At 49.5% G+C, this 20,654-nt stretch overlaps 1 protein-coding gene across 1 annotated transcript; it reads right to left on the reverse strand.

The window, feature by feature from the left end:
- Positions 1–874: 874 nt before the first annotated feature.
- ERO1A (endoplasmic reticulum oxidoreductase 1 alpha) lies at positions 875–20,563 on the reverse strand. Its single transcript, XM_071426102.1, has 16 exons — positions 20,335–20,563; positions 12,108–12,227; positions 10,780–10,863; positions 9,270–9,308; positions 8,328–8,404; positions 8,163–8,236; positions 7,388–7,508; positions 6,962–6,999; positions 6,140–6,151; positions 4,989–5,015; positions 4,747–4,839; positions 3,559–3,805; positions 2,601–2,670; positions 2,382–2,468; positions 1,990–2,123; positions 875–1,266 (listed from the first exon to the last, which is right to left on the reverse strand). The coding sequence occupies exons 1-16, from the start codon at positions 20,440–20,442 to the stop codon at positions 1,206–1,208; spliced, it is 1,392 nt and encodes a 463-aa protein (XP_071282203.1). The 5' UTR covers positions 20,443–20,563; the 3' UTR covers positions 875–1,205.
- Between the last annotated feature and the right edge of the window lie 91 nt (positions 20,564–20,654).

The following is a 20,654-nucleotide window of genomic DNA, read 5'->3' on the forward strand; positions in this document are numbered from 1 at the left end:
CCCAGCCAGCTCCAGGTGTGGCCCTGTGATCCCCTGTGCCCTGCCAGCACCTGGCACATCCAATGGCTCTGGGATGGGCTCTGGGGGTGGCACAGGGGGGTTTCTTTTATCCTCTGGTGTTTCTCTGGCTGCAGCCCTGAGGGAACAGCTGGAGCTGTGCCAGGACAGGTTTGGGTGTAAATCAGGGAAAGGTTCTTCCCCCTGAGGTGCTGGCACTGCCCAGGGAATGGGCACAGCCCCAGGGGTGCCCAGGGTGGGAGTGCTGGGGTCTGGGCAGGGCCAGGAGCTGGGCTGGGCACTCTGTGACCCTCGTGGACCCCTCCCAGCTCAGGGAGGCTCTGCCTGAGTCTGTGTCTCCACCTCTTGAGGTGCAGTGTGCTCAAACCACTGTCCCAGGAGACACTTCTGGCCAGGGGCTGTGCTCTGTCCTCTCCAGGACTGCCTCCCCCAAACCCAGCAGCACCTCCAGACCTGGAGCTTCCTTTATTCCTTCCCCAGCTTCTTCCACACCCACACAGCCTTGAGCCACAGAGCAGCAGCTCAGCTGGAGCCCAGGCTGCTTCTGCTGCCCTCCCCACATTCCAGGGTGGAAAGCAGAGGGGTTTGCACACAGATCCAGGCTTGGAAGGGGCTGTTTTCCAACAGCACTGCCCACACCCAAACCTGTCCTTTCTCCCTGTTGGATGGTGCAACCAGGGCTGGAAGGAGCACCAGGAACTGCCTGTTCCTAAAAGAAGAGGAATTCTGAAGAAGAGGACTCCACCTTGGGACAGCAGCAGCTCCTACAATGCCTTGAAGTTGTTTTTTCATGCAGCAGAAGTTGGTGTAGGCACACTGTGAGTGAGGGGCTGCTTGGAATGATGGAGCAGACAAGGAATTTCCCCCAAATTTATTCAATGGCACAGTTCTTGCCCCACCTCCAGCTTCCAAAGGTAAGGCCATGGGTCTGATCCATCTTCAAACAGCACAGCAATATTTCAAAAAGAGTTATTCCAAATGATCTTCCAATATATAAAATAAAATTTACATATAGTCCCCATTTTTATACCAAAAAAATAGCTTTTTTTTTTTCCCTTGTATAAAATATCTCCTCAGCAGGTTACAGACAATCATGGGACAGGAGGCCCAGCAAGTGGTTTCCATGGTTTAAGTCAGAGGGGTGCAATGATGGTTTTTGTCCTCAAATCTCTCTTTCTCCACTGAATTCATCTCATGTTTTGTAAGAGATTCCTAAAGTTTTCCAGTTCTTTCACGCTGGTTGAAACCCTGTGTGCAAGGAAAGCAGAAGGGAAATGTTACAGCAACATTCATGTAGTGAATTATTTAAATTCTGGGAGAAAGGGGCTGCATCCAGCACAGCTTCAAGCAGCTCTTGGGAAGAGAAGATTTGGAATTCCAGCTAAATTAGGTTGAGGTTACAACCAGGCCCTTCACTGCTCCCCTGCCTCTTTTTAAAGCAAACACTGGGAATCACAGGGGAATAGGATGTTAAGGAACTCATCCTTGGAAAATCCTCTTTGCCAGAAACTCCTGGGCTCTCAACATCACAAAGAGCTCATGCATAACCAGAGTGTCCTGAAATCCCCTCCCAAAGGCCTCATTATCCTCCTTTTCTGACCAAAACTCCTCATCCAGAGAGGCTGGACTGATGGAGTCCAGTTAAAAATGCCATCATGAACTGGGGGAGAGGCTTAAGGACAGCAGCCCTTGCCTGGGACAATGCTCCAAAAACAGTCACACAGTCCTTTAAAAATGATTACATTCTTTGTATCTTAGCATAAATGCTCCTTTGAATTCCTTACAGAAATGCAGTGTATGAAGAATATTTTAAACCATTCCAACTGTTGTACTCCATACCAACACCTGGTACCAGACTATGACCAGAGCAAGAGTCTCCCCCAAAACTGCTGGGAACTGCCTGAAATTAGAGCTCAAACTGGATGTACAGAGCAGTTCATGCAAAAACAGAGGGGAAAGTCTCAAACTCACCTTCCAAAGGCATTAAATAAGGCCACAATTTCTTGTCTGGTCAGCTGGAACCCATAGGAAGGGCCACTCTCAGGAATCTTCTCGATGAGGTTCTCTGAGAAGAGGATCTTCAGTGCTGTGCCCAAGCCCTGTGTCTGTGCAGGGATCAAAGAGGATCCTTGAACAGCAGCATTCCAACCTCCCTGGGCAGCATCCTCTGGACAGGCCAGGAGGATTCCACTGCAGCCCTCCCCTCTCCTGGCTCACCCCAGCTTCCCAGGCTGAGCAGGCTCCCATCAGCTGCTCCCTGCACAGCTGAGCAATCAGCAGCCCTGAGCCCTATCCAGGACCTGCTTGGGATCCAAGGGCCCATCCCAGCCCCAGAGCTCCCAAATATTGCTGACAAATCTCACCTGCAGCTTCCCCCAGAGCCGACACTTGAAGCAGCCAACACAGTCCATGATCTTGGAAATGTTCTTAAAGTGCAGCCTAAATTCCTCCTGGGGGGAAAAGACATTCATGGTTGTGCACTAATTAGGGCTCCTTCCAGGTATTAATCTGAATTAATCCTGGAATTCAGTGGGACTGAGGTAGGAAAAGCCTCCTGCAGTGGGGTCCTTGGCAGGAATTACCTTTAGTTTGGCAGCTTCCTTTTTATTCCCTGCAAAGAAGGAGTTTTCATCGAAATGCAGCGGGAAGGACCTGGAAGGGAATGCTGAGATTTTGATTTCTGCCCTCCTTGGATGTATGGCTGCAGTCAGGGGTGGGCATAAACACAGGTGGGAGCCACTGGACATCCCCAGAGGTGTTTTAATCTGACATCCACTCCCAAGGAGTGGAATGAGATGATTTAAGGTCCCTTCCAACCCAAACCACCCTGGGATTTTATTTTCTCTTCAAATTTGTATTGATTGCATTCCAATTTGTATTTGATTGTATTTTCTCTTCCAATTTGAGCTGGCATCTCATCTTGGAGACTTTTTCAGCAATTTCAGTGCTGACAGACAGAAGCACAGGAGGGTGATGAGATAAATCAAACACTGATCACTTTAGGAGACAGCCATTTCTGTCTGGTTCCAGTATCTTCTATTCCTTTTACTCCAAACTCCATCCAACAGCTCAAACCTCTGTTACCAAGATATTTAGGATGGTTTTTTTTGTTGCAAACATGAAGCCAGGCCTGGTATCCCACAGATGAGTCACACAGGTAGCCAATTTTAGGGCTAACACGTAGGCAGTTATTAAATTCAATTCTGCTAAATCCAAAATGCAGCCAAGGCTATTAAACCATGGGACTAATTAAACTGTGGGACTAATTACCCAAATTCTGCAATTTCCATACAGATATTATTAATGTGTTCCCAGCAAAACTTCACTACTGGTTCCATGTCCCTGCTCATGGCAAGGGGCTGGGCTAGATGACCTTTAAAAAGCTCTTTTCCAACCCAAACCACTCCATGTTTCTGTGATCCTACTGCACAAATGACTCCAGGAAGAAGCCAGAGCTGCCTTTCTAGGAGCTTCACATGGCAGGTTAAGCACACAGGGATGGTGGCAGAGCCACTGTCCCCAGGCACTGAGTGCAATTACTTGGCCAGATGGAGAATTTCCAGCAGCAGGTGTTTGATCTCTGCATCCTGGCTCTCATTGCCGGTGTACAGCTGGAACCCAGGGCGCTCAAAGAAGGGCAGCACTTTGGACAGGGCCCTCAGCTCAATCAGGTACAGAAAATAGAGGTTTTTGAGTCTTCTGGGCCCTTCCCCATTGGTAAGAACTTCATCAAACCTCTGCTGGAACTCCGTCACGTTGGGGCCCCATTTCTTCTCCGACCACGAATCTGAGACAGAAACAAACCCCAAAGGCATCAGAGGTGCAGGGGTTTTGTGGGACCCCCCCAAGGGTTCTTTTGATGGGGAGATCCCTAAAAAGTTCTGTGTAGAACTGAAAGACAAATGGGACTTTTTGTATTTTTGGTCTTTAGGTTGTTGTTTATTTTTTCTCTTATCAATAGTTTAGTATGTTCTTTATACACTTGACTTAGTGTACAAAGAGAGAGGTACTAAAAAGTTACAGGTTAGCTTGTTGTTTATTTTTTAACTAAAAAGTTACAGGTTAGGTTGTTATTTTTTCTCTTATCAATAGTTTAGTATGTTGTTTACATGCTAGACTTAATGTAGAAAGAGAAAGGTACTAAAAAGTTACAGGTTAGGTTGTTTATTTTTTCTCTTATCAATTTTATTTTTTCTCTTATCAATAGTTTAGTATGTTGTTTACATACTAGACTTAATGTAGAAAGAGAAAGGTACTAAAAAGTTACAGGTTAGGTTGTGGTTTATTTTTTCTCTTATCAATTTTATTTTTTCTCTTATCAATAGTTTAGCATGTTGTTTACATACTAGACTTAGTGTACAAAGAAAAAAGTACTAAAAAGTTACAAGACACAAAGGTTTAAGGTCTTTTAAAGTTATTTTGTTCAATTAACTTTTAGAATTAGTATTTTATTCCTATCTTTCTACTAATAGCTAATTATTTGTTTGTTCACCCAATAGAAACTCACTCCAAAATAACCTTGGAGGAAGAACAGAGGGAATGTTTGCTGGAAGGGCTGGTACAGAACATGCTGTCAGACCCAGAAGCATGAGGCAACTGCATCCCTAACCCTGTTACACCAGCTGGCTGCTGGAAGAGCACAAGCAGGCTCCAAGCAGCACCTGGCAGAGGCAGGGAGGTGTCAGTGAGGAGTGGGGCAGGAGAGCTGGGGCAGGAAGCAGGATTTACCTTGCAGGAGGTACCTGGCACTCAGGTGGATGTTGATGCTGGCGTGCAGACCAGAGATGAGCCTGTAGAAAGCTCTTTTCTCCACACAGACCCCTGCAAAGAAAAGGGCAGTTTAAGGCACTGAAAGCACTCACTGGATTGTGAGGTAGGAATCTAATCCCACTGAGAGTGGCCACTAATCCCAGCATTGCCCATTTCCTGTCCATCCCAGGAGGAGCAACCACGTTGAGAGCAAGGATTACCTTTGAGCCACTTGTAAAATGTGTGCCCTGGAAAGAAATGAAAACACATCAGTGAGGGAACAGCCCAAGCCTGATGCCCTGAATCCACCTCCAGGCTGGCCCCAGAGGACCCTCAGCCCACTCCAATTTGCAGAAATTGGGAAAGGAGCATGAAAAGAGCATGAAAAGAGTTTTCCTGCCCACCCTTGTGAGTGATGCTTCTCTAACACGGCACAGCAGCAGCTCAAACAGCACGTGGGCTTTCCCCAGGGGGCTGGGGGGGCACAACAGGGAAAAACAGGGATCAGGGATTGCTTTCCTCTTCTGGCCACAGTGGGGAGAGGGATATTTTTATAAAACAAACAAACCAACCAACCAAAAAACCACAGAGTGCAACCGAGCGTGCAGAATGCCACAAGTCAGGGTTTCACTGTCCCTGCTCTGTGCAGGGAAGGGATCTGGAGATCAGGATTTGGGGAAGGTCTGGAGACAGGAAAATGCTGTGGAGAATGGAGAACTGCAGGGAACAGCCCTTCCCAGGGCCTGAGGGAGTTGGGCACCCCTCTCTCACTGCTCCAGATAATGGCAATTCGGGATTATGAATCTGTTCAAAGCTTTCCCAGTAATGAGCACTGAAAAAACACAGAACAATTCCTGTTCCCAAAGGCTGCTCACACTTGAGTGACTGCCTTCAGACTGGACTTGTGCTGTTAAAAAAGTGCTGCTGGACTTTTCAAACCCTTCACATGAGGATGGGCTGGGACAGGGAGCTCACAGGGATCTCCACTCTGCTGAGCAGGGACAGGACCCAGAGAAGGGCTGGAGCTGGGCCAGGGCAGGTTTGGGTTGGATATCAGGGAAAGGTTCCTCCCCCAGAGGGTGCTGGGCACTGCCCAGGCTCCCAGGGAATGGGAACAACCCCAGGGCTGCCAGGACTGTTTGGACACCACTCCCAGGGTGGGATTTTTGGGGGGTCTGTGCAGGGCCAGCAGCTGGACTCTGATCCTTGTGATCCCACTCAGGATTTCCTATGATGCCATGCCTGCAGTTCCTGCTTTGCCTGATGAATGATTTTGCTAACCAGGTGCATTATCTGATGCACAGCCTGTGACAGCAGGATAAGGACACCCCACTTGTTTCTGTTAGCAGTAAAAACAAACAGTGCCACTCACCTCCATCATCTCCTGGGGGAAAAAAGCACAAGTGGTGGAGGGAGAGAGAGAAAAAGAGAATAAAAACATTACACACAACCAAAATTAGGCTCCAGAGTACAAGCACTGCTCTGACAAGAGAAGGATCCTCTCCAGGGAGGTTTGGAGATGTTCTGAACACAGAAACCCCAAGTGCAGCTCTGAGGACACCGGATGAGAGCAGTGCTGAGTAACCTGAGCAGTGCAGGAGGGATCAATATTTGCAAAGGAAGTAAAAGCTGACATTTCCAGGGACATTGCACATGTTCTTCAGCAGGAGAAGAGCCACCCCTTCCACCAGGGTGACAGGAGGGGATGAACAGCTCCATGACTGAGGGGGAAATGAGGAGCTGGTGGCAGAGGGTGCTGCTGGAGGTTGATGATGATCTCTTGCTCCCAAACCCCTTCCCTGCTTTCACTGACACTGCCTGGCCTTGGCTCCAGGGCAGAGCTGCTCTCTGGGTGGTTCCATGGAGGATCCAGCCAGGTTCTCATTTCCACCCATCACAGGTGCTTTGGCACTGCCAAATTCAGACACCAGGGAGCCAAGGAGAGCTCAGGGGTCAGTCCTGCTCCCAGCCCCTCCAAAACTCACCATTTTCCAGGACTGGAAGATCAGACATTCCTTTTCCACAATGGATGCTAGGAAAACCCACTTCCAGGTGCCACAAAATTCTACACTTGGTCAAGAGCTCCAAGATATTTCTGATCCAGCAGGAGAAGGAGCCCAGGGAACATTTACTGCTCCTGGAGCTGGGATCAGTTCACTACTAACCCACTTAGTGAGATAAATACATGACTCACCTCTGCCAGATGCCAAAGGTCTTTTTACATTCTGAGGCCTAGGAGGAGGAAAAAAAATAATTTAAATAAGAGATGTAAATAAGTTACTGTCTCTGGTGTGCACAAACAGAGCAGAGCAGAAGTAGCTACTTCAAACAGCCTGAGGGGATCTAAAATCCTCTTCCATGCTTTAACTTGCTCAGGAAGGGAAAGGATAGAGCAAAATGTGGGTTTCTGTGGGGGTTTGGTGGTGTTTTCTCCTTTTTTTTTTTAGAAAAAACAGGCAGGAAAACTCAATTCTCTTCTTTGGCCAGCCACATGACTTGTCCCTGGTGCATCCCACCCTGCACAGGCACTGGAGCAAAGAGGAGGATGAGGATTCAATTCTGCCCCTCTGCACAATCCAGCACCCTCAGGTTTGTGGAACTGGTCCCCCAAAGCACCTACTTGAAGCAGTTTTCTTCATAAATGCTGTTCCAAATCTTCCAGGCATCGGGGCCCTTGTAGCCAGTGTAGCGTTCTGGGTTCAGGAGCAGATCCACGTACTCAGCATCAGGAGAATGGATGTCTGTGGAGCACAGCTGCCTCAGGGACAAGGATTTTCTCAGGGAAAATGGTATTTTCCAAAGCTGATCCAGCCACCTCTGCCCCACCTTGCTGGACACAGCAAGGCCCTGAGCAGCAAGGAAGCTTTTTCAGAAATATTGGTGTATTATTTTCAAATTACTGAGGTCAGGGGGGTGGAAAGGAGCAGAAATGCTGTTTAGATGAAATATTACACTTTGGCCTGGAATTGGGGCTGTTCAGGCTGGAGAAGAGGAGGTTGTGTAGAGCCCTCACAGCAACATTCCAGGATCTGTACAGGCTACAGGAAGTGGGAGAGGAGCTCTCACTCAGGAATTGTAGGGACAGGACACAGAGAATGGCTTCCCACTGCCAGAGGGCAGGGATGGGTGGGAGATTGGGAAGGAATTCCTGATGTGAGGGTGGGCAGCCCCTGGCACAGGGTGCCCAGAGCAGCTGTGGCTGCCCCTGGATCCCTGGCAGTGCCCAAGACCAGGCTGGTCAGGGCACCCTGGGATAGTGGAAGGTGTCCCTGCCATGGTAGGGAGTGGAGTAAGATGGGCTTTAAGGTTCCAACCCAAACCATTCCATGATTTAAAGCTCTGCAGAAGTGCTCAAATCCCATGGCAGCCCTGCCATCCCTGCCAGGTGCCCATACCATCAGCCTCACAGAAGCTGTCCGAGGAGTCGTCGTGCTGTGCCCACTGCAGCACTGCCTGCCGTGTTTCCTTGCTGCAAAAAGCGTGGGGAAAACCTCTCAGAGAGGGCTCTGAGCCCAGCTTTCCTTCAGGACAAGGAAGGATTATGGCAAAAGAAGTCAAACCTCAAAGAATCATCAACAGCTCCGAGCCTCTTGGCTTCCTCACACTCCTCAGCGAGGCTGTTGGCTTCTTCTGAATACTGGGTTGGAAAGCAAAGGGGTGGGGAGGGATGAGGATCAAAAAATAATTTTTTTTTTCTGTTTTAAGTTAGCCTTCAGTGCACTATTAACACAGGTTAAGCCCCAGAAAGCCTTTCATGATTTAGCCCCCCCTGTGTTTGCACAGGATGTCCCAAAGGTTTGTGCAATGCTGATGAGTCTTGCAGGGACTCGGGGCAGCCCTGGCACTGCCTTGGGAGCTTTGTGTGCCTGGTGACACCAACTCCTGGAGAGATGGCAGAACACCTGGCCCCAGTACAGCCACCCCACAGGCTCTGTGCTCTCCAAGCACTTGAAGAGAGTAAAAATTCAAGCCTAAAGAACATCCTGACATTTACTGAGCCATGCTCAAAGCCTGGGGGCAGATTTCGGTTCCTCACGACACAAAAAGACTTTGAGGGCCTGGAGAGGATCCAGGGAAGGGAATGGAGCTGGGGAAGGCTCTGGAGCACCAGGAGAGGCTCAGCCTGGAGCAAAGGAGGCTCAGGGGGCCCTTGTGGCTCTGCACAGCTCCTGCCAGGAGGGCACAGCCGGGGGGAACAGGGACAGGAGCAGAGGGAACGGCCTCAGGCTGGGCCAGGGCAGGTTTGGATTGGATATTTGGGAAAATTCCTTCCTGGAAAGGGTTGCCAGGCATTAGAAGGAGCTGCCCAGGTTGGTGGGGCAGTTCCCATCCCTGGAAGGGATCAAAACCCACGTGGATGTGGTACTTGGGGACACGGGGCTGGTGCAGTGACAGCTGGGCTCCGTGACCTTCCAGGTCTTTTCCAACCTTGGCACTTCTGTGGCACAAAACTGGACCACAAAACAAACCCCCCTCATCCTTTTGTGCTCAGCCACACCCACCTTGTAACTTCCAGCTCTGATTCCATCGGGGACTTCATCCTGAAAGACAAAACAAAGCAAGTGCCACCTGTGGGGCTGGTGAGACCTCTCAGCCCCATCTCTGGGAAAGGTCTGGGGTGTCACCACAGCTGCCAGAGGTGGCAAGGTGACCACAACATTCAGCCCAGCTTGCAGCACATCCAACTCCTCACTCCTCCCCAGACCAAGGAGAAGAAACATTCCTAGTTGTTTATTTTGATGTTTTTTTCTTTTTTTTTTTTTTTGCAAGATTCCTCTTCTCCAAAGGTCTGAGGCCTCCCTCAGGTGCTACATCAGGTTCTGCTTTGCTTATCCAAGCAGGAATTTGGGGAAGCCAGGTCTGGCATCCCCTTCCTGGAAGGAGCCCAGGTGCCTCCTCATATTTTTCATCTACCAGCCCCTGACTCAAGACATTCCAAACTTCCCTCTGATCCATCATGATTCCACCTGATTCCATCATGGAATGTCAGCCCCACACAACCAGCCCCAAAATTCTCCTCAATTTTCATTTTCTCCAGGAGTAGGAAGGCAATAGAACCATTTCTACAGGAGCAAATACCGTGATGGTAAAAAGAAAAATTAAGCAATAGGAGTTATTTTTATTGATTTCAGGATGAAATGGACCTAAATAAAAATAATTAAGAACAGCAGGGACAGTCAGTTCTTAAAATTAGAACAACTTTCAGCTAAAACTTAGGTAATTGTAACAGAACTCCATCACATTACTCATAATCACTACCAAAAATAGATTTTATTTTAAGGAAGAAAAAGTATTTAAACAACATTTAGGGTTATTTTGAGGTGTAAAAAAAAAAAAAAATTCATCATTCCATTTTAGAACCCAAGAGTGAGGGAGTAAGACAGTCTGTGCTGGCTGTCAACACCAAAACATGAAATGTCCCCAAGGGGCCACCAGCCACCAAGCTGTGACTCCCTCACCTTCTCACCCCCTGGTTTTGGGCAGGCATCTGCAGTCAGGGTGTTTTCTTACAGCTGAGGGGACAAAACCCTTTTGTTTTTGGATACAGGATACAGGGACAGGAGTGCCCTTGGAAATGGGATGCTCAAAGAACCAATTCTCCTACAACAGGCCTGGAAAGCTCTGAGACAAATTCATTAGCCAAAATTAAACCACAGAGCAGCTCATGGGCAACAAATTCTGTCAATTAACACAAAATCAAGAATGGATTTGCCCTAAAAACTGACTAATTGAAAAAAAAAAAATCTAAAAAGACCAGGAGAAGTTTTTGGCTGTTTGCAGAGGGTCAGCTGTTAAAATCTGCCTTGAAACTTGAATTAGTATTATTACAGAATTTAAGATTTTGGCCTTTGTTATGGCCACCAGTGCTGCTGCACCCATGAAAGATCCATCAGAGCCCCAGTTTTGCTATAAGTAGAATAAAGATTCAGTCACTTGTCTGCTGTTTCCTCTTGCCCTGCAAAAGTTAAATAAATTTTAAAAAAAAGGTAAAAGAATGGATTTGGTACTTACAGAGGGGCAGGGCTGAACAGCACAGTCTCTCATCCCACAGTGACTGTTGTCCTCCCAAAAGGGACAAGGTTTCTGTAGGTTTACCTGCAAATAACACATCACCCATCAGTAACACATCTCCCCCTGCAGCCAAGCCAACCTTCCACTCCCCATTTTTCCAAGAGAAACCCAAGTTCTGCACTTGTTTGTTCCAACCAGCAACTCCCTGGTGACCCAGACTGACAACATCACTCACAACCTTGTTATCAGCACAGGTTTAAATCCTTTTAATCCTTGCTTGGGTCTTTCTGCTGGGGCTTTCCCACACACACATTTCCATAATTCCAAAATGTTCTAAGGGCCAGAGCTCCCTCTGCTCTGGAGCCAGGCTGGGAGAGCTGGGAATGTTCCCCTGGAGAGGAGAAGGCTCCAGGGAGAGCTCAGAGCCCCTGTAGGGGCCTGAAGGGGCTCCAGGAGAGCTGGAGAGGGACTGGGGACAAGGGATGGAGGGACAGGAGCCAGGGAATGGCTTTAAGATATAAAGGGGAGATTTAGGTTGGATATTGGGAATTCCTGGCTGGGCTGGAATTGCCAGAGCAGCTGTGGCTGCCCCTGGATCCCTGGCAGTGCCCAAGGCCAGGCTGGACAGGGCTTGGAGCAGCCTGGGACAGTGGAAGTGTCCCTGCCATGGCAGGGGGTGGGACTGGATGAAACCATTCTGGAATTCCAGGATTCAAGGCTTCATTCAGACCAATCTCAGTCATTCTGTCACAAATCCCAACCCTGGAAAGAGAAAGGACATGAGCTTCTTTAAGAAATCCAAATTTTTCTCTTTCATGAGTTGGTACCAAGCACCATTCTTCCAAAACAATCATCATTTAACAAGATTTGGTGGGTTTGGAAGAGAGGGGCATAACGGGAATCTGACTGAATGGGAGCAGAATCCACCTCATGGAATCCAATCCAATATGGAATGTCTGACAGCAACAGCCATCAATGAACCTGAGGGCCTGGAACTAATGCAGGTTTTCCATGTGAAATCCTCTCATTATGGATCACTGCTCATCAGCATCTTTAAATCACAGCTCACCAAAGGAAGTCCTCTCATTAATGTGTTGCATAAGAGGCAAAAATGGATAAGAAAGTATCTTTGAAATCCTCTTAAAAGTACATTGCATCTTATTGACATTCTCCTCATAACAGAAGGCTCCAACTGACTGACTGCACCCTTAAAAGATCAGGGTTAAAATGCAGGTGTCTGATTTTGAAAAGATCAGCAGTAAGTTCATAGGAAATTAAAAAAAAAAAAAGACACACAAATAAATACAATTCTTGCAAGAGAAAATGACCTTGTAGTATCTAAAATAGTCACTTTGCAGGAGTTCATTCAGTCTAGGAAAAAGTTTGTAGTTGTTGAAGGCATCGATGGTTTCTACATCACAGGTGCAGTCATCTAAATAACCAGTAACCTGGGGGAGAGAAAAACAATGATATCACAATCAACAACATCAAAACTAAGAAATCAAATATAACAACTAAATATAAACAACTAAACATATAACAAATATAAGCAACTCAGCCAGGACTTTTTAACACTGCAGAGAATAAAACAATTCATCATTTTCTTTCCTTTTCCCAGCAAGCCAAGTTAAGTTTAAGCAGAATGGACATGGCTGCTGAGAGCCACAGGCTGCCAGCTCAGGGCCCTCCTGGATGAGCTCAGGAAGCCACTCCTGGAGGATAACAGGGAGCTAGAGCTGCAGTTTGTCTGTGGCACCAGCTGGGCAACAATGCCTCAATGCCAGCCCCAAAGAGAGTCCTTGTGGTTCATCAGCTTTGGTTTGGTGTTGTTTGGCTTGGTGTGGTTTGGTTTGGTTTGGTTTGGTTTGGTTTGGTTTGGTTTGGTTTGGTTTGGTTTGATTTGGTGTGGGTTGGTTTGGTTTGGTTTGGTTTGGTTTGGTTTGGTTTGGTTTGGTTTGGTTTGGTTTGGTGTGGGTTGGGTTGGTTTGGTTTGGTTTGGTTTGGTTTGGTTTGGTTTGGTTTGGTTTGGTTTGGTTTGGTTTGATTTGGTGTGGTTTGGTTTGGTCTGGTCTGGTTTGGTTTGGTTTGGTTTGGTTTGGTTTGGTTTGATTTGGTGTGGTTTGGTTTGGTTTGGTTTGGTTTGGTTTGGTTTGGTTTGGTTTGGTTTGGTTTGGTTTGGTTTGGTTCAGTCTGGTCTGGTTTGGTTCAGTCTGGTCTGGTCTGGTCTGGTCTGGTTTGGTCTGGTTTGGTTCAGTCTGGTCTGGTTTAGTCTGGTGTGGTTTGGGGAGACCCCCATGAGTGTGAGCAGAGGATGGAGCAGCTCTCTCTGCTGCTGTCAGGAAGGGCTGACAGGAGCTGGGGTGCTCACCTGGGGCAGAGAAGGCTCCAGGCTGAGCCAAGTGCAGCCCCCAGAGCCGGAGGGAGCTGACAGGAAACACAGGGAGAGGATTCACAAGGGATGGAGTGGGAATGGCTCCCAGTGCCTGAGGGCAGGGATGGATGGATGGATGGATGGATGGATGGATGGATGGATGGATGGATGGATGGATTTTAGGAACAATTCCTGATGTGAGGGTGGGCAGGCCCTGGCACAGGGTGCCCAGAGCAGCTGTGGCTGCCCCTGGATCCCTGGAAGTGTCCAAGGCCAGGCTGGACAGGGCTTGGAGCAGCCTGGGATGGTGGAAGTGTCCCTGCCATGGCAGGGGTGGAATGGGATGAGCTTTAAGGTCCCTTCCCACCCAGAGCATTCCATGACTCTGTGATTAAGTGCAGCAGTCCCTCTGCTGGCCTCAGAGAGCCATTCGGCACAAAAACATCTGTTCTACATCTGATGGATCCTTCTTGCATCATCCTGAACAACTCAACAGGCTTTGTGCAAGCCCTGAAGGAGGAAAAATAAAACACCAAACAAAGAAAGAAGTAGCACAAATTCAGCTGTGGTTTCCTGACACATCCATTACTGGCAGATTACAAAGTTGCTCAACACAGAAGTAGTTTTGCTTCCCCCACACCCCCAGCGAGTCCTTGGGGAAATCAGAGAATCCTGGAATCATTCAGGATGGAAAAGATCACTGAGTTCAACCACTCCCCCAGCACTGACCATTCCCCAGCTGCCACATCCAGAGAGATTTTCAATCCCTCCAGGGATGGGCACTCCACCACTGCCCTGGGCAGCTGTGCCAGAGCTGGACAACCCTTTCCATGAAGGAAATTTCCCCAATATCCAATTTAAACCTCCTCTGTTACAATGTGGGGCCGTTCCCTCTGCTCCTGTCCCTGTTCCCTGGAGCAGAGCCCGACCCCCCCAGCTGTGCCCTCCTGGCAGGAGCTGTGCAGAGCCACAAGGGCCCCCTGAGCCTCCTTTGCTCCAGGCTCAGCCCCTGCCCAGCTCCCTCAGCTGCTCCTCACAACTCAACAAGAGCTACACAACAACTTAAATAAAATTATATTTACCACCATGGAAATGGAGCTGAGAGGAGGATGCAGAAATGGAGCACAGAGTCACATGAAATGGGGAGGTGGGGGAAAAAATAGCCAGAATTCCCCACCCCACTGGAACAACTCTGTTTTGTTGAGGCAGCATGATTTGGAGGCTCACTCATATTTTCAGTGTTTACACTGCAGCTCAGTGTGTCACCATCACACATTTACTGAATTCTGTCCTGCATTTTGCACAGTAATGAAGATTAACAGTGATTTAAGATTTCCACTCACCTGAATCACCCTTGTAAAAACAAACAGCAGCAATTTGCTAATCCAGTTACCCAATTTAAAGCTGTTGCAAATTTATATATACATTTAAGAAAACACATCAAAACAACAAACCACAGGCACTAACCAACCACATTTTTATTTCCTGAAATCTTGATATCCTTCAAGGCAGGAAGCTTAAAGGTTGGGTCTAAAAGTAACCTAAAAAAAGATTTGGGGATAATCTTCAGCTGCTCTCTGTATCCAAAGGAATGACATCCCTGTAAAAGTGGGAACATTGGAGTTCCCACCAAACCCCTCTGGCAGCACCATTTGGGCCAGGTCTGGTTTTGTTATGTCCAAATTCAAAGCCAGACCAACCTCATCCTGAATATAATCCAGAGATGAAAAACTAACATCACTTTTTTTCTTGTCAAGCCAAAAGAGATGACAGCAGCTCATGTGGACTTAATTTTATTTGGTTGGCATACCCTGCAGGGCAATTAAATAAATCAGTTTGCAGGCTGAACACTGCATGGAACTGCACACAAGAAAGATTCTTGACTGAAATTACATGAAAGTTATACACTGAAAGATCTGAGCTTGAGGCTTCAGCTGCAGTCTTGTAACCCCACTTTGTCCTCTTCTAGTAGTAGGAAAAGATGTCAGAAAACAGGACAGCAGTGCAAGAGGAGCTGGAAATAAATGCATTAATGGATAAGATCACTGTAGTATTTTTCCACAAGTTGTCTGTGCTCTACCCCACCAGGAAGCACTGCAGATGATCCCAAATCCTTAGGACTGGATGGGGATTGTGCTTTGGAGCACTCCAAACCCCAGTTTATTGGTGGGATCAGCCTCAGGGTCACCCTGAACACACCTGTGGGGGCAAGGGGCAAAGGGAAAGGTGCTGGGAAAACTCCACATCTGCTCAACCTTTCTTCCTTCCAGGATTTCAGTCAGAATGGGTAAAAATGGGCAATTTCCCCAGGCTGTGTGTGCACAACCTACAGCCAAAGGAGTACAGAAGAGAAGCAGCACCAAGAGCTGAGGCTCCTCAGAGCCCTGGTGAAAGCCCCAGTGATGCCCCAGCAAACAGCTTGAAGCTGAGCCACTGCAACACTCAGGGCAGTGGCAGTGCCAGAGCATTTGGCAGGACCTGTCCTCATTTCAGAGGTTCCCTCTTGCTCCATGACCCCCTCAGAACCCATTTTTCAGCCCTCCCTTGGTTTGGGAATTCCCCTCCTGGTGCCAGAGCTGCTGAGCTCTGTGTCAAACGTGCCCTGCAGTGGGTGGTACCTCAAAACACTTCCTCCCACCCCACAAACAAAATATTTACCTACATCCTCAGCCTGTGCCAAGGAGAGCAGCTGTTTGAGATAAACCAGGGATGGATCCAGCCCCCAACATGTGCCATGAGCCTGCTGGCACCGTGAATCACCCAGCTGAGGGGTTTGCTCCACCTGCCCTGGGTGTGAGAAGCTGGCAGGAGGCTGAGGGGCAGGGCTGGGCTGGGCTGGGCTGTCCCAGTGGGACAGAGCAGCAGGAGTGGCTCTGGGTGCTGAGTGAGCTCCAGGGTGAGGTGCCACAACCCCAAAATCCAACCTCCACCTCGTGTGCTGGGAATACCAACAGCAGGGACTGTGCAATCCCTGGGTTTGGCCTCTGCTTCAGCCTCCTCCTCCTCCATGCTGCTCTTCCCATCTCCTTCTGCTGCCCTGAGTGTCACAGGAACATCCCCTGAGCAGTGGATTTTGGGATTTCTTCTCGTTGTGTCCCACAGCACAGCCAGACTGGAAAGAAGGAGAACTTTTCCCTGCATCTCCCACAGCACAGCCAGGCAGGAAAGAAGGAGAACTTTTCCCTGCATCTCCCACCACAGCCAGGCAGGAAAGAAGGAGAACTTTCCCTGCATCTCCCACCACAGCCAGGCTGGAAAGGAGAACTTTTCCTGCATCTCCCACCACAGCCAGGCAGGAAAGGAGAACTTTTCCTGCATCTTCCACCACAGCCAGGAAGGAAAAAAGGAGAACTTTCCCTGCATCTCCCACCACAGCCACAACAGGGCACAGGGAAGGGAATGTCACAGAGGCTGAGGGGTTGGGTTTAGCCTGTACCAACTTCCCTGGCAGTGCCTGCTCCCCTGGACAAGTCCCAGGCTGATGGTGAGCAGATGCCTTCCCTGCTCCCTCAGCAGAAGTTTCCTGGCACAAAGGAGTGGACTTCCATGATCCTTGTGGGTCCATTCCAGATTCTATGAAATTATTTCATCTTTTCCAGTGCACTTGGAGCAGGTTGCTGGCAGCCAGCTGGGCACAGCCACTCCTGCACCTGCCCTGGAAGCTTCATCTGCCACTCCAGGTGCTCTGTCCCCATCTTCTGCCCAGAAAACAAGGACCAGGTTTCCCAGAACTCACACAGCAGCAAATCTCACATAGGAGCCTCAGGATGGGGTCAAACCAGGGCCTGAAGGGCTGTCACAGCATCCCAGAATGGTTTGGGATGGAAGGGAGCCTAAAGACCATTTAATTCCACACCCTCCCATGGCAGGGACACCTTCCATCATCTCAGGCTGCTCCAAGCCCTGTCCAACCTGGCCTAGGACACTTCCAGGGATCCAGGGGCAGCCACAGCTGCTCTGGGCACCTGTGCCAGGGCCTGCCCACCCTCACATCAGGAATTCTCAATTCCCAATCTCCCATCCATCCCTGCCCTCTGGCAATGGGAAGCCATTCCCTGTGTCCTGTTCCTCCATCCCTTGTGCATCCTCTCTCGCCATCTTTCCTGTCATCTCCCTTCAGGTACAAGAAGGTCACAATCAGGCCACCCTGAAGTCTTTTCTTTTCCAGGCTGAACAATCCCAGCTCTCCCAGCCTTTCCTCACAGGAGAGCTGCTCTGATCATCTTGGTGGCCTCCTCTGGACTCCAACAGCTCCATGTCCCTCCTGTCTGCAAGGAGCACAGAGCAGGACACTATTCCAGGAGGGATCTCACCAGAGCACAGAGGCAGAATGTACCTCCAAGATCTGCTTCTCTCCACCTGGACACTCCTCCTGAAGACAGAAGAGTTCCCCTTTCCCAGAGAAATGGGAACTGTGCTAGGAATGAATCCCTGCCCCAGAGGCTGCTGAGTGAACACCAATCCCACAGGAACACAAGGACAGCCTGAAAACCTGCCCAGGGCCCAGGGAGGAAACTCTCCATGGCCAGACTCACCCCTAATGACAGCATCCTGCCCACAGAAACCTTCCCAAAGGCAACCAGCCCTCTGGCAGACAGGAAACCTTCACAAAATCCCCTCTGCCAAACACCTGCAGCACATCCTTAATGCAGCTGCATCAGCCTGCAAACAGCAAATGAACAATAATTACCAGGAATATACAGGAGACATCCATGGCTGACTAAAGCTGTGATGCAAATAGGAATATCTCGAGGGGGGGATGAGCTGCCTCTAAAATTTGAGGGGATTTTGATATTGGAATGTTAATCAGAGCTTGGGAAGCAAGAAAGCAGTATTTGAAACACCAGTGTTTGTAGCAAGAGATGGATGTTTCTAATAAAGGTTTCAGGGCTGCTTGGTCTCTAAGGAAGGGAGGTAAAATAACAGTGACAAAAAGCAGGTGAGGCATTGCCCTGGGTGCAGGCACACAGGAGAGCAACACCCATTCCAGAATCCCAGCCTGCTGAAGTCAGCACCTGGAATATTGCTGGAGCAGCACTCCCAGAAGTGGCCCTTGTCACCTGTCCCAGCACAGGCTGGCAGACAAGTCAGAGCTCTTCCAGTCACCCACTCTGAGGCTTCTGCACCTCATGAGACAGCAGGAGATGGTTCACAGGAGGAACCCAGAGCTGTACCAGGCCTTCAAGGAGCTACACAAAGGAGGGCAAACCAGATCATTGAAGGCTGGCCCTGTGTTTTCTTTGGTGGCAAATAAAAACCACCAGACCAAGGGGATCAGCAGATTATTTTTAACCAAAAGATGAGGCAGCCCTCAGGTGTGATTTAAAAGGGTTGGTGGTTACAAAGGCTGAGAAATGCTGCCCTATATGACACCTTTTCCTAAAGGTAATAAAAAACCCTGCCCTAAACATTTGTAGGGAAAACCAGGCTGCTCCACAGAATGCAAAGTGCACTGCAGCAACCCAGCAGTGCTCAGAGCAGCACACCAGCTCCTCCAGCCCAAGGAAAAGAGCCTGGCAGTCACTGCCATGCCAGAATGCCAGTTCAGGTAGTGGCTACAGCTCCTTATCCCATTCCACACTCCTGACTCAACATTCAAACCTCCCTGCTTACAGGAAGCTGCAAGGAAAAACCCTGCAGAGATCCAGAATCTAAAGGCATGTTTTTCAATTCTTTATCAGCAGAGTTTTTATTTACCATTTCCACAGGAAGCTGAAAGTGTCAAGAGCCACCCCAGAAGGCAAAGCCAAAGCCAAGAGTGTAATTCCATTTGTTTTCTTTCTCCACTCTCAATTCCTGACCCACGTTTAAGGACTAGAAATTTAATACAGCAAGAGTAGCATTTACAAAAACTTCCTGTTTTTAAAGGCAACCAAAAAAAGGGGCTATAGACATTGTGACATCCTCACTCCTTGATCTTACAAATGTGCTTATCACAGGAATTATTCAGGTTGCAAGGGACCTCAAAAACCATTTTATGTCACCCCCTGCCATGGGCAGGGACACCTTCCACTGTCCCAGGGTGCTCCAAGCCCTGTCCAACCTGTCACATCATAACTCTAAGAAATCAGATGCAATATTCTTACAAGCAGGTCGTGTAGAGCAGAAACTTTTTTTTTTTTTTGTGGTTCCTCAGAATGACTAAAGGACTAATTTGCTCTCAGAGTAGGATGGAAGAGATGTGTTCAGAAGAAGAACCTGGCACTTCCAGGGATCCAGGGGCAGCCACTTTGCTTGTGCAAAGCGCTGTCAGAAGGAACTGCAGAGTGATCTCTTCCTTAAATCTAGGCTTCGTACCCAGATCCCTCATTTCTGTACCTCAACAGAAGCTGCACAGAGTGCACAGTGACACCCCTGGCACACAACAAGAGGAATTAACCCCAGAGGAGTTTTAGGGAGCAGAGCAGCCCAGCTCCCACCTGGGCATGGCAGGGCAGGCTGGCAGGAGAATCCTGGACAGCAGAGCTGGGAGAGCAGCAAGGCAGGAGAGGGGATGAAGCAGCTGCCAGAGATAACAATGATATCCCTGAAACGTCTCAAAAAAAGGCACCTGGGTAGCTGGGGAAGAAATGCTCAACAAGTTGACCACTCCCCTCTACTGATGGGAGCAGGGAGAGAATACAGTTAAGGTGGCATGGAAGAGAACCACAGAACCCTGGAATGGTTTGGGTTAGAAAGACTTTAAAGCTCATCCAGTCCCACCCCCTGCCATGGCAGGGACACCTTCCACAGTCCCAGCTTGCTCCAAGCCCTGTCCAGCCTGGCCTTGGACACTTCCAGGATCCAGGGGCAGCCACAGCTGCTCTGGGCACCCTGTGCCAGGGCCTCACTGCCCTCACAGCCAGGAATTCCCAATTCCCAATCTCCCATCCATCCCTGCCCTCTGGCACTGGGAGCCATTCCCTGGCTCCTGTCCCTCCATCCCTTGTCCCCAGTCCCTCTGCAGCTCTCCTGGAGCCCCTTCAGGCCCTGTCAGGGGCTCTGAGCTCTCCCTGGAGCCCTCTCCATATGAACACCCCCAGCTCTCACAGCATTTCCACCTAGGAAAGCTCCCGCAGCCCTCGGAGCATCTCCGAGCCCTCCTCCGCGCTGTCCCCAGCAGCTCCACTCCCTTCCCACGCTGGGCACCCCGACCTGCCCACCGAGCCCGAGCCCAGCCCCATCCCGCTGCCCCCCGTGCCCACCTGGCAGAAGCAGCTCGGCTGTGCGCCGCGGGGCAGCAGCGCCAGCAGCCCCAGCAGGACGAGCCGTGCCCGCAGCCCCGGCAGCGCGATCGCCATCGGTGCCGCCATCTCCGTGCGCGCCCGGGCCGCAGCTCGGCGGGGCCGCCCCGCTCGCACCGCCCCGCCCGGGGCGCGGCCCGGCGGCGACGCGCGGAGCCGCACGGAGCGAGGGCACGGAGCCGCCGCCTGCGGGACACACCGCGCTCCGCCGGCCCGGGTTTGAACGGGAAATAACAATGACATGGTAATAACAGACATTATCCGGCTTGTCGGATTAAAGG

Source organism: Agelaius tricolor, unplaced genomic scaffold, assembly GCF_023055355.1.
Source record: "Agelaius tricolor isolate 1412-34295 unplaced genomic scaffold, bAgeTri1.0.p SCAF_5, whole genome shotgun sequence".
Lineage (NCBI taxonomy): Eukaryota > Metazoa > Chordata > Aves > Passeriformes > Icteridae > Agelaius > Agelaius tricolor.